The sequence below is a fragment of the Haliotis rubra genome, unplaced genomic scaffold (genome assembly GCF_003918875.1).
Source record: "Haliotis rubra isolate DU_JTF1 unplaced genomic scaffold, ASM391887v1 Scf349, whole genome shotgun sequence".
NCBI lineage: Eukaryota > Metazoa > Mollusca > Gastropoda > Lepetellida > Haliotidae > Haliotis > Haliotis rubra.
The window spans coordinates 44,946-59,621 of NW_025767023.1; the positions used below are offsets into that span (position 1 = coordinate 44,946).

At 41.4% G+C, this 14,676-nt stretch overlaps 1 protein-coding gene across 1 annotated transcript; it reads left to right on the plus strand.

The window, feature by feature from the left end:
* The first annotated feature begins 1,172 nt into the window (after positions 1-1,172).
* On the plus strand, positions 1,173-11,635 carry LOC124284933 (serine/threonine-protein kinase Nek4-like). Its single transcript, XM_046721066.1, has 9 exons — positions 1,173-1,262; positions 6,335-6,595; positions 6,896-6,996; positions 7,150-7,246; positions 7,833-7,940; positions 8,038-8,181; positions 8,438-8,782; positions 10,638-10,803; positions 11,586-11,635. The coding sequence occupies exons 1-9, from the start codon at positions 1,173-1,175 to the stop codon at positions 11,633-11,635; spliced, it is 1,362 nt and encodes a 453-aa protein (XP_046577022.1).
* The last annotated feature ends 3,041 nt before the right edge of the window (positions 11,636-14,676 follow it).

The following is a 14,676-nucleotide window of genomic DNA, read 5'->3' on the forward strand; positions in this document are numbered from 1 at the left end:
AAGGACGCACGCGTGTCTGTGTAAGGTAGGCCTCCTATTTTTGACGCAACGCAAATGAACTCGCATGAGGAATTCCCCTAATGACGTCATTCCTATAAGGTATTTCCCCAACACGTTGACAATCAGGTAAGGTTATTTTCTCATCTTTCGATAAAAATATGCGATTCCAATTGCAGACAGGCTGAGATATTATTTTAATGTGTTTCTGCGCCTGTCTGTGCATAACATATACAATAATATGACAAACCTTTGATAAAATTTCATTCCCAGAACAAGCTACTTCAAGATGCTTCTAAAAGTCTCATGAAAAATAAAATTGCCCCAGATATTTCATGAGGCTCAATTTGGTTCACGTCAACAGAACCCTCAGAACTATGTTCCCCAGGGAAGTTAGTACTGCTCAAATTCTATATATGTGGAATTAGTAATGCCTGAGTGTATGAGAGAACAATGTTGGTATGAAAGTAAATATTTTCTACATACCTTTAGTTCAATATTTCGAAAACACATAACAGATTGATGTTATTTAATTCCCTAATAATTCCCTTATAAGACGATTATAGGCTCTTTCAAGTAATCTTTGTTGGTTTAAGGGATGTACCCACCATCTCCGTGTTCTGTTCTCCTCCTCATGCACAGAAACTGCCAGAGAAGCTCGGATTTTTCCTCCATCTTATATTCATCCGTCTTATATCGCAGATGACCGCACCTAGTGTATTGGAAAAAACGCACTCGGTAACGCATGCGTAAAAAAACGCGGACGTAGTGTAAATCCAGCCTAAGAGTAATTTGACCATGTTAACATTATGTTGTATTTTTACAGTGTAATGGTGTCTCGTTGAGGTCATTGAAGCATTAGAAGTTTGGGTCAAGTAATACAATATCTGCACAAATGCCTGCTCATAAATTTATGTCCAAGCAAAGTACACACATGGTAGCATCTATAGGGTAAATCCGGTAAAAACGTAGGCATTTCTTCACCCATAAAGACGAAGTTAAAGTGGGGAGTTATTTACCCGCCTGGCTCATAGATCTGTAATGGTAGATAAAAGCAATGACTCAAATACTATCTGTGCGATTTACTGAGCCCGTACCCGGAAGTACCGTAAAACATAGCTCCGTGCGTGCAGTTCGTCGGATTAGGGTAGAATAGTCTCAGTACCCTCGATACCATGGAGTCGGACTACAAGATCGTCAGGGAGCTGGGGACGGGGGCGTTTGGAACAGTGTACCTCATCAAACACAAGACAGAACCGGAATGGGTATGTACTACTGTTACCAAAGTCTTGATTCTGATCCTTGGTTTGATGGCGCCATCCCTGTACTAGTGGGTCTCACCAAAGTGGTATACAGCAAAGTCTTGTACCTCTCTGGACTTGCCTTCTCCGAGATGACTAAAATTGTGTGCAAACAGTTAAAACCAAACGATGTTGGTACTCGCCTGTACACTTGATATTGAGCGTGATTTGTGACTTCACATGGAGGTAAATCACCAACAGATTTATGTGAACATTTTGATTGCATACTGCACACATGTGTATATATAGGATGTAATTTAAAGAGGGAATATTATTACAACTATCATTATTTGTTTGTTTGTTTCATGGACTTCCTTTTGACGAAACTACAGATTCTCTTAATGTGTTTGAAGTTATTTCTTAAATGAATTGCGGGCGAAATAATCGTGTGTGTGTGTGTGTGCGTGTGCGTTTATTACATTACCTAGAACATATTTTGTCCTTAGAATTTTGTATTTATGGTGCTTAATCGGGTGTCATTCGATAACTAATCAACGGATAGATGAAAGAAAATTATGTACACGTAGCTGAAGATGATTTCAAAGATGTGTGCAAAATATCAAAATAAAATGACTTCTACTCAATTTATGAAAATTATTCTTGCAACAGTTAATTAACATGTAAGTCTATCGAGATATCACTAATGATGACTCACTTATGGCCAACTACTGTGTGAAGTGAAGGTCGATACAAGCCACAGGCAGGTGTCAGACCCTCCATTACTCAAGTATATATCACAATACGTTGTTGAAGATCGGCATTGCGCCAACAAACTTGATCACGGAACATTGGGTAAGATACCCAGTCCGCTTGTCTTCCATTAGTTAAGTATAATTCACAAGGCGTTGTGTTGAAGATCGACACCGCGTCAACAAACTTGATCAGGAAACTTTGGTAACAGTAGTACATACCGTTGATTAGTTATCGAATGACACCCGATTAAGCACCATAAGTACAACTTAATTTTAATCTATCCCATAGACAGCCACGTCAAACCTGATTGGTATGTCTAATATTTGTTGTTTTAATAGTTGCAGTTTTCTTATAACCATAGGAAAATTGAATAGGAATTATGTGTATTTGCAGCTGGTAGATAAGTATTGAAAGTAATTCGACCCAAACTAAATTTATGAAAATTATTCTTGCAAGAGTTAATTAACATGCAGGTCAGTGGGAATTTCACAAATGATGACTCACTTATGGCCATATACTGTACACTAACTGTGAATGTGTTTATTTGCCATTGGAATAGAAAACCCTGTTTCTCATAAAATCTATAGCTCCCATATGTTATATCCCGATTTGTTTTTTTTTGTGTAGTAAAGTGTTAAAATAGCTCGATTTCTTTGGCATGTCAAAAACTGATTGAGAAATGTAGCGTGTTATAAATTCGTTTTCCCTCAGAACGCATAATTGAAAAGAAATTCATTGTATTACCAATTATTTCTCATATGGACAATAACTATCTCACAGAAAGTATGACGTAAATGCTGGCAATGCTTTAAAATCCTGATTGGTTATACCTGTTGTCACGTGCCTTCGGAGCCCTGAAGAACTAGCCTGGAACTGGGTGCCGTTGCACAAAGCGATCTTAGCGCTAAGGTGACCGTAACTCCCATACCTTAACAAAGAAATAAGGTAACCTTAGCGCTAAGGTTGTTTTGTACAACGGCTCCCAGGTCTTTAGCAACCCATGCATGTCGTGATGATCCTGATGTCAGTCACTGGATTGTCTGGTTCAGACTCGATTAATTTCATATAATTGTTTGACGTTTTACGCGTTCTATAACTGTAATATTACTGAGTTCGGCGTTAATCAACAGACGAACACATGTGCCTTGATATTTGTGTGAGCACAACGTGTACTGGCCATGTCCGCCCCTCTCGTCGTGACAGACAGTTCGACCATGCAGGTGCGGATATGAAGTTTCCATGACTTCGAGGCGAGGTGAGGTGAAATTGGGTTTTACGTCGTGCTTGAGAATATTTCGCTAATATGACGACGTGCATGCGTGTGTATGTGTATGTGGGGCTGCTTGTACTAGCCAAGACTTGCTGGTTTTATAGTGCTAGCCCACTGAGATACCATGCCGCAGTGAAGCATGAATACCCCATTCAGACACATTATACTGACTCCGAGCCGACCAGTCCTTGTTGTACCCATTAGTGCCGAGCGCCAGGCAGGGACCAACAAGTACCATATTTTAACGTCTTTTGGTATGATGCGGTCGGGGATCGAACCCGCGACCTTCCGCTCTCCGGGCGGACGCTCTAACCACTACACCACGGAGGCGGTCCCCATGACTTCGAGTCGAAGTAACAACATCCTAGATCTGTGTCCATGGTGATAGCGTCTGCTCTCTTGTTATGCAAAGAATATATGCCCTTGACTGATTGAACGGATTGAATTTGAATACCTGGCTTCGATCCCCCTTCCCATTTCTGCTGTCTCCTGCCGTTATATTGCTGGATTGGTGCATACAACGGCATAAAACAACATTGACTCACTGTTTGGGGTGTTGTGGTCGGCCAAACATGCACCAGTGCCAAGAGAGAACCTACAAATGAAAATCAATGCTGTGGAATGTGTACACGCTTGAAATAGAAATAGCAACATACATTCCAAACAGGACACAATTCCCATGAAGTGATCGTCGAATGCCTGCTGTACGGTGATCTGCTACTGGCCTCTTTGTCATGGTTGACTGGACGCGTGAAAGTGGGAACACACACACACACACACACACACCCCCTTCGGTTGACATATCAGTGTATCTCCCGGCAGTGCTGTAGCGATGCATCGAACTATCGATAGATTGCAATTGTTGCGGCTCCGAAAGCAATTAATCGATGGTAGAAACGAAAAACTATCGATGCATCGATAGTTTCTGTGACTATCGATACCTTAGTAATTGACTTCCGTAGATAAATGCGCAGCGCCAAATACAGGAAATTCACTTTGATTTGGAGTGATCTGCCCCTGTTACCTCTTAAACAAACATGGTGGCAAACACGGCATGTGACTAGGAGTTCGAAATTGTGAATAACAATAAGTTTATGTTTTAAGTGTTAACTTGATCTGTGCTTCAAGTTTCTTGTCAGTTATTAAAAGAGACCGAAATTACTTCAACTTGTTTTAATTTCATATAAACTATACATTCATTTGAGAAATGACTCCAAAGTGAGACAATTCAAGGAGAAAATAGTTGGTCGCAATAGTATAAGATAAGATAAGATAAGATAAGATAAAATAATACTTTATTACCCAAGGAGGGAATTTTGTGTACAGCAGAGGTATATGACATGTTAAAACAGAGAGTACAATACAAACAGACATACAAACCATGGGCGGATCCAGGAATTTTGAAAGGGGTGTGTGTGTGTGTGTGTGTGTGTGTGTGTGTGTGTGTGTGTGTGTGTGTGTGTGTGTGTGTGTGTGTGTGTGTGTGTGTGTGTGTGTGTGTGTGTGTGTGTGTGTGTGTGTGTGTGTGTGTGTGAGGGGGTTAAAACCCCCTGAACCCCCCATTGGCTCCGTCAACGCAAAAAAAAATCTTCAATGTGGTCTTAAGTCATTTTTCAAAGAGGGGGTGGTGGTTCGGACCCCACCTACCTTCTGGATCCACCAATGCAAACATAAGCAATAATTAAACACATGCTATGTTATGTTTCAACAGACTATCGCTATCACAATAGTTGTTTCCCTTCAGTACTCATGATCACCCCTATCTCCCGGTGTTCGTGTTTCATGCTGGTGCAGTGTGTGTGTCAACACAACAGGTACATAGTAGTTATTCTCAGTTATGTGGACATGTTGTCCAGACACAAGTGAATGTTTATCCCTACAATCTCTACTTACGTTCGATTCCAAAGCCCCGGACGACCCTGCATGGTGAACCGCCGCACTAGATATCAACCAAAATAAGGTCATCTTTTGTGTGTTTTTTTATCTTCAATCTCGAGAGCTTAAAAATATAATTCGAACATATTTTAAAAAATGTCACTAACTGTGCAACTTATTTTTGGAAATTAAGAAATTTTAGATCACTTGGTAATAACCATTAAATTAATTTATGATGTAATTCAATTGCATTGGTTGGGAATAAAAAATGGTTAACAGTAGTAAACACGTATAAATATATGTATACCTAAATGGGTGATGGTAGTATAAATGCGTACACATTCTGATTCTCGTCTGAGAAATTGAACATCCGATTGTTGACATAAATATTATAAATTTAGCATAAATAAACCATATCATACATCAAACTTTTATGATTTCGCAACTCTGTGTGACGTTGAATTCACATGTATTTAAAAAAAAGATACGACAGCTTCACTCAGTTGTGTGTTACAACCATACACTGTTGTACTCCTCCTTCAACAAGCAGTCGTGTTGGATTTCACTATCGGGCAAAAGTATACACCCGATTTGGAGTTAATGCTGAAACGCACGTAGCTATGCTTTATCTATGCCACGAGTGTCTTAAACAATCCTGTTTGGGTAAACACGATCCTGACTGTGTGGCACACTCTGCAATATACTGGTATACGAGGCCATGACACAATAAAATCATGGCGAATGTGGGATTCGAACCCAGAATCAAAGGTTTCGGACACGCCCAAGGGACGCAGACTATGTTGGCTGTCCAGACAAACTGAGACGAAAGGGCCGCCTTTGTCCCAAGTGCGGATGTGAAGAAGCCATGTGTAAGAAGTGAAGCAATCCCCAAGTGCAGGAAAACATGACTTTAATCACGATCTAATGGCCACTTTGTGAACATATCACCAGTGATATAACGACCAGGTATGACTCATGTACGTAAGAAAACAACACCCTCCCCCTAACCAATAGAAATAAACACACAAACCCCTGCATGCGCCCCCGGAAACAGCACGTCGATGTAAGTTGCTGAAAAGCAGCCTTTGCAATTGTCACTCAATAGCTACCTTTAGCCCCAAAGTATTGTAATTGTCACATTGTTAACCAGTGCCTCATGATCAGTCGCTCATAAAGACATTATTTTCCCTATCGTCAGTTCGCCCTGAAAACTGTGGATTTGTCAAGAGCAGACTCAAAAGAGAGGGCCAGTGCCGAGAGGGAGGCCAATCTGATGCGAGAGCTGGACCATGATCACGTGGTGCGGTACGTGGCGTCCACCTTTAACGGGTCCACCCTATTCATCTTCACGGAGTACTGCGAGGGCGGGGATCTGTCACACTTCCTGGAAGACTCCAATGGGAAACTGCCTGAAGACTTGATCGTGTGTTGGGTGTATCAGACGGCTTCAGCATTAGCGGTGAGTGGACGAGTGTGGTTTTAGCTACTGTATATCTCTGCGAAATACTCATGTAGGTAATCGAACCAGGGCCTTCGGCATGATCAACAGACGCTGAAATCCACCCCCACCTTCCTGGCATAATGCATCTGGAGTGATGTGGATATTTATATGATTATTAACTGAGTTCAGAGGTGAGGACTGAGTTAGGTTTTGTGAAAACTTACAACCACTTCTCTGCCACTGATACTTTTTATTCATGGGTTATAGAACTCCCAGAATTTACAATTACTTATCGTGTGCCGGGAAACTATGTTGCAGTACTTGCATCAGATGAAGATCCTACACAGAGATCTGAAACCCCAAAACATCTACCTCACTGCTGAGGGGGACATCAAACTGGGGGACCTCGGTATTGCAAGGTATGAATACAATGTACTTCGAACACTCTTGATGTCTGGAAACAATACATTTAGGATTGCATGGCACACCTATGATACAGTATACGCGGGGCTGGTGTTGGAGGTCGATTCAGCACAAGAACGTTGACAAAACAGTGAACATTCTCATTGTAGGGTCCTCGATAAAGGAATGGGCATGGCGTTAACAATGGCAGGAACCCCGTTCTACATGAGTCCCGAGATATTCCAGATGAAAGGATACGACCACAAGGTAGCTCTCTTCCTTAACTTTATATACAACTTGTGACGTCAAACTATTGTTTTGTAGGGCCCTGGTTTCGCGGGATAGCTTTTCAGCAGGCACTTTCAACTGAATGTACCTCTGTCCCTGGGTTTTTCAGCAGAATATACCTCTGTATAGGGTCTTTCAGCAGAATATACCTCTGTCCAGGGTCTTTCAGCAGGATATACCTCTGTCCCAGGGTCTTTCAGCAGAATATACCTCTGTCCCAGGGTCTTTCAGCAGAACATACCTCTGTCCCTGGGGTCTTTCAGCAGAATATACCTCTGTCCTTGGGGTCTTTCTGCAAAATATACCTCTGTCCCAGGGTCCTGGGATCAGTTTGTTCCAGGGACTTTTAACAGAATATTATGTTTCTCTGTCACTGAAAACAATATTTATTTGGTCGTAGGTTACAACTCCGAAAAAACACATGTAAAACAAATTAACAAAAGCAACAGTAAAAATGAAAGGTGAAAATCTAACAAAGAAATATGCATATTTGAAGGTCCTGCTAAAAATGTTCGGCTCTTCCAAACCATTTGGCAAGTCCCTTATCTTCACACTTTTATTTCAGACCGACATCTGGAGTTTCGGGTGTGTGGTGTACGAGATCGCGGCAGGAGAACATGCTTTCAGCGCCCCAGATATGTCATGCCTCGTTTTTGCAATCGTCTCTGGCAAAGTAGGTAAACTGTATTAACAGTAAACCAAAATGATAAACATTTTAAACCGTTTCCAGAACACCAGGAAGAATAAATGTCATCGTTCCTCTGTCATAGGTTCCTTTGATACATACATCTTACAGTGATGGGCTGCGTCAACTGGTGAAGTCGATGATGGACAAGGACCCGGATGAACGACCAAGTGCTGAACAGCTGCTAGACCGTAGACCAGTCAAGGAATTCGGAAACAACACTCAAAGTGTATGTACACATACGATTGTCTGCAAACTGGGCAGATACAAAAGTGCCAAGTTTACGCTGGCGACCGAAGTGTCTAGGGAGCGCCACTTACCATGGCTGTGCAGTGTTGCAAGAAGTCTATGATCAAGGATTCGAAACCCTGAAAATTCTTCTTGCTTTGTCAGCATCATATTGCCAATTTGGAAAGCATATAAGACCTTGACAAGCGAACGCTTTAACCTCTATGCTACCCTACTGCTCACTCTCCTATTTTCAGCCCATGATAATTATGAAGAAATTCAAGTTCAGGACCAAGTGGGGAACACATGACTCAAGTGTAGACGTTTCCAAGATGTTCACGACGGCAGAGCTGAACCCTCCTCCATGCTTCGGAGAACATGATATTCGCATTCCTAAAGACTCTCTACTGCTGCACAGGAAGAGGTTGGGCCGACCTTCGCCCTCGGATATCAGCGAAACTGTCAAAGCGAACAAATACCTTCCTGCGATGAGGGTTAAGGAGGAGGCGATTGAGCTGAACCTGAAGGAGGACCCAAGCCATGCAGCCGTCATGGAGTCAGTAATGCGGGGATTAATGGGTGTGATGGTTGATTCTCAGGATGTGAGTGTTCATACTATGTAGAGACAATAATAATGTAGAGCGGTCTAATCAAAACTAGTGGTCAGGGTCCCCATCCACAAGGCGTTCGTAACGTTCGAATGGCCTAGTTTGTACGTGTACTTCTTCAGTATCACGTTCAACAAACGATCGTAGCGCTGTCAGTGTTAAAGTATGATAGTTACGATCACCTTAGCGATACGATCGCTTTATGGAACGGGCACCTGCTCTCCATTGGTTGTCTATGTTAAGGTCGCATGCAGATTCCGATACCTTTCGGTATGGACTTACCGAAACAAATCGTCAAAAATGCAAATTCAACTTATAAAGTTGAAAAATAACGCGATGAAAAAAACCGCGCGAAATCGGAGTTCAAACGTTTCACTAATTTTCCCCCGACTTTTCTGGGGAAAACTGGTTTCAACAGCTGGGCTGCGCTCATAGCACGTGCGCAGTGAAATAGGTTCGCGCAACTTGGAAGCGGGCTGTCCGGTGAATACTCGGCGAAGGCTTTGGTGTGAGCTATTTTTCTAATGTTTTGTTGATATCTCACAGGCGCGAGCTTTTTTATATGTTATGACAGTAAATTAACTGTTTATATAATTTCATTTGTCTATTTCACCACACGTTCTTCTTACCGAGTCACTTTCTCAGTTCGATACTTAAAAGCAATGTCATTATTTAGCTTTGACAGAATTTCTAACTGTGATATAGATATGTCGTTGTCACAGACAAAACTCAATGTCTTGTTTTATTGACACCTGTGTGTCTGCCTGCCTGCCTGTCTGCTAATGACAATATTCAATACACAGCTGCTATCTCTGACCACATGCAATTTGAACTTAACACCAATCAGGCTATACACCATAAACAAAATGCATTGATTTATGGCCCGAGTTCGGTCTCTGTCACATTATGTAATTACACAGACAGACAGGTGTGATACTTGAACACATGACATGTTATGATGTCTGTTGATTGTAAAATGTTATACACAAACAATGAGCATGTATTTACAAAACCCAACATCTCTATATGTACACACACAATGAGCCGTCAGGGCATCTGCAAATGAACCAGCCGTTACACTTGAGTGCACCCTCACCCGCTCTGACTGGGTTCGGTATCCCGGCTGCTTCGTTTCTTGGGAAGTAAACCCAAGTACACAATTTTGCAATTTTTGATTTGCGATTGTACGGTTATAATTTTGTTTATATGTTTTTTCATAACCAGCAATGTATATTATATGTCATGAATAAGTGATAATTGTGTTTCAATTATGTTTGATTTTTTGGTTGCATGTGACCTTTAAAGTATGGTAGTTACGACCACCTTAGCGATACGATCGCTTTATGGAATAGACACCTGCTCTCCATTGCTTGTCTATGTTAAAGTATGGCAGTTACGACCACGTTAGCGATACGATCGCTTTATGGAACGGGCACCTGCTCTCCATTGCTTGTCTATGTTAAGGTATGGCAGTTACGACCACGTTAGCGATACGATCGCTTTATGGAATGGACACCTGCTCTCCATTTCTTGTCTATGTTAAAGTATGGCAGTTACGACCACGTTAGCGATACGATCGCTTTATGGAATAGACACCTGCTCTCCATTTCTTGTCTATGTTAAAGTATGGCAGTTACAACCACCTTAGCGATACGATCGCTTTATGGAATGGCCTCCTGCACTCCATTGCTGATCGTAAGAGAGACCTGCTGATTGATGCAATACCGCGGATTGCTGTTCAAGGTTTGCTTGATACGATTAAGTAGCTCATTCATTTATTCATTCATTATCAGAAGCTAGTGAGTGTCATGTAGGTGATTATCCCTAATATAGTTGGTGTATATTTCAGCGCACCCTCAAAGCTTCAGCCATCTTGCCGGCTTTGGACATTGATCGTACAGGAGGCCAGGGGTCATCTACTGAGAAAGGTCTGCAGCATAGCATATTTACAGCTCTACGAAATATACGTAGTAAGACGAGGCCGATGGAAAATCCCACCTACGTGCCTTTCGAGAGTAAATACACTGATAAACGTTCTGTCGTCTGGATTTTTGAAAAATACAAAATAATACTTTTGGAAAAATTGACCCATATTTACAGAAATTAGAGAGTTCATTGGACATGGATGGCCTAAACATATTTTGGTTCCTAGTTTAAGGAACAAAAATGTATATTTCAAAGCTGAGATTGAAGAGAAATACACCGAGGAAACAAATAAGGGAACACCACTTCATGGCATCTTTTTGATGCTCGGATTTTCTCCCACAGCGCTATTCAAAAGCTGGTGATGAAAACTGGACAATATTTAAGACACGCCTGAAGTTTCCTGTGTTCCTTTGCTTGTTTCTCTCAGCATATTTGTCCTTCACAAATAGTAGAGCCTGTGGAACCATCGATACCTTATGTTGTTAGTTCATATTATTCATATCTTGAACGTACGCTGTCCCAGCAAGGGCTAGAACATGGGCTCCTGCTGTCTGTCATTCATTTGTCAAGGGTTTCTTCGTCATGTCACCGAAAATCTTACTCTAATATGGATTATACTTTACTTAATAATTCATCAATTCAATACCGATGAAAATGATATTTTCATTTTTATTACATAAAAGAGATACAGAACTATATGTATATATGTGTTATACAATAAATATGAAGTTGCCATCTATAAACTTGTCTTATATATTCTCCATCTTCTAAATGCCTCTCAAGAATCTAATATAGAACTATCATTCAAATTACTCTAAAAGGAAGAAGTCATATGTGATGGAGAATTCATCTTTTTTATTTACAATTTCAGCAATAGATGCCGAATTTATCTTGAACCAGATACAGGTTTTACAGACGTGAGTCTTACCACTGTAGTTCTTTATCCAAGACCCGTGAAGATCCGGGGTAGAATAGGTCTTCAGCAACCCATGTGCTTGCCATAACAAGGCGACTATCTTGTCGTAAGAGGCGACTAACGGGATCGGGTGGTCAGTTTCGCTGACTTGGTTGACAAATGTCATCGGTTCCCAATTGCGCAGATCGATGCTCATGCTGTTGATCACTGGATTGTCTGGTCCAGACTCGATTATTTACAGACCGCCGCCATATAGCTGGAATATTGCTGAGTGCGGCGTAAAACTAAACTCACTCACTCACTCTTTATCCAAATATGTGACTATTAGGAACCCATTTCATTTGGGATTCTAGAGAAGAAGATCCATCGTTCATGAAATTACACATGCCACGTAACATCATTTGAACAATAGATGCATGTACGTGCTGTATCACATAGCAGTGGACGGAATGAAAGTAATACTTCCTGGCACCCAGCCACTCGTAATATCTTATTTCCTATTCAAGAACATTCTCGTTAATTGAAATCGTTTTGTAGATTAATTGGAAATAAGATACGATGTAATCGTGACCAGGGCTGTAGTTATGTTTTGTAGTGCGTGCGTGCGTGCGTGCGTGCGTGCATGTTAGTGTTGGTGGGTCGGGGTCTGGGTAGGCAAAGTTGTAAGAGTAGCTGGGTTGACACTAGGCTGACCCTATTGAGACAGCCTCCTTTAGCAACACCATTCATTATAGACTGCTTAAACACTGAAAATCGGGGCTGTGTGGTAGCGTTCGCTCGTCACGCCGAAGGTAGGGGTGCGATTCCCTATATGTGTAAAATCTGTGAAGGCCATTTGTGCTGTCCCTCGCCGTTATAATTGCTGGGATATTTCTAAAAGCGGCGCAAAACCATGCTCACTCACTGAAAATCAGAGAAATGAAATGATCCATTGCTGATAGTGAATATGATCTCTAATGCTTTGTATTTGAACAGAGACTGTGCTAAGGGACTGGGAGAGGACAAATTCAGGCGGGGCTTACTCCATCCTGGATTCCGTTCAAGATGCAGAGAAACTGAAGGTAGAGACAGAACAACGTAAACAGGGTACACTGTAGAATGTTTCGACGAACTGGACACACAACGAATAATAATGTTATGCAATAGTTTCAATGTAATTCCTTTGTAAAACTGCTCAATATGTTATTGATTTGAATGCAAACGCAACAAAGAACTAAATAAAACTCAAGACTACACAAGTATGTTGAGAAATAGTATTTGCTTAGTCAGAGGTCAATACGGATCCATGTTATGAAGAAATAGTTTTCGCTCACAAAACCCAATACGATCAAAACAACAAAATGTCAAAAAGGAATAGTGAGCCTCATAAGTATATATATATGTTTCGATATTAGAAGGTCGGTTGTCGTTTAACGCCACACTTAGCAATATTCCAGCTATATGGCGGCGATCTGAAAATAATGGAGTCTGGACCAGACAATCCAGTGATCAACAGCATAACCTACACAAGCTTGGATACGATTACATGTGTCAACCAAATCAGCGCGCCTGACCAGCCGATCCCGTTAGTGACCTCTTACGACAAGCATGGGTTGTTGAAGACCAATTCTTACCCGGATCTTTGGGGTTTTCGAATTTCGAATTTCGAGTAAGAATATGATAATGAGTATTGATATATGCACCATAGTATGTCGTGTTCATCCTGTAAAATATATATTCCCGGTCGAATATAACAGGCCGAAATATGAAATGATTCAGATTACAACAGATGGCTGCAATGTGGACAGATTTAGCCTCTTGATTTAAGTGTAAGTACAATCTTTAAACATGATGTGTAGGTATACTCTCCGTGAAATAGTACAACTACGTAAGGTTTGTTTCACATCATTGATACTTTCTCTCTTGCAGGGACGTCTCGTTGGCCTGATCGGAGAGGACATGTTCCGGGAATACAGCGAGAAGATAATGTGCTTGCGTATGTTTGAAAACGGATTACAAAACGTGGGATCTCAGAAACGATAATAACTCCACATAGAAGTAACTCAGAACTTGATGCAACAGAGATCCGGGGAATAACGTTATTAACATAGCAAAGTAACGCGGATCCCGGGCAGTACACTGTGGTAGATCCTTCGCGTACGGGTTTGCTGCTGATCGAGGGTGATAATCTGGGCAAATTTCATATCACGCTACCCGTTATTAACCTACGCACTATTTGTTGACATGTAAACTGAAGTTTTGAAGCAATATAATGCTACGAACAGTAACTCATAGATTCATCTTATCTAAGATTCATTCAAGTGCGTGGCATATTCACACACATAACTGCGTCTTGATCATTTGTGACATGTCCCCTCTTTGACGGCCCCAAAAGCGTGAAAAGATGGAATTTGTTGTTACCGCGCCTGACAATCAGCATCACGCAGCTTTTCTGAGACCATCTTTGATATCTCTTTAATAAGTGGTGTCCGAAAATCGAGATATGTAAAACCAAAATTTTGAAAGATCGAAGCTTAAAATATGGATGCACTGATCTCTGTGTATCTGTAGCGAAACTAAGATGCATTTTAATGAGAATAGACAAGCCTAAATTTCATCAACAAACGACTCAAATGCGATGCTAAACAATTTACGACAAAGAAACTACAACATGATAACTGATACCCTGAATCCAACCCCGAGCACGTCTGTGGGAGAGCGCAGTGTTTGGGGATAGAGATATCAGGCCGCGTAATTCATAAAGACGTGAAAGATGATATTTGTTATCAGGCACAAAGTCGGCTCGGAGTCAGCACAATGTGTCTGAGTGTGAGCGTTGAACTGCGGCATGGTATGTCCTGGGCCGATCACTTTGCAGCACAGCCGAGCCCAGCACGCACGCATACGTTTATACGGCCCTTTAACCTGAATGGGTTTAAGTATATTGAAATTCATTCGTCTGAGCGGCATGTCACCACGTGACGCCTGTATCGTACACACTGCTTCTCACCTGAATAGGGAAGCGCATCATATTACCACTGAGTGTTGACTAGAGTTGTCACTGCAT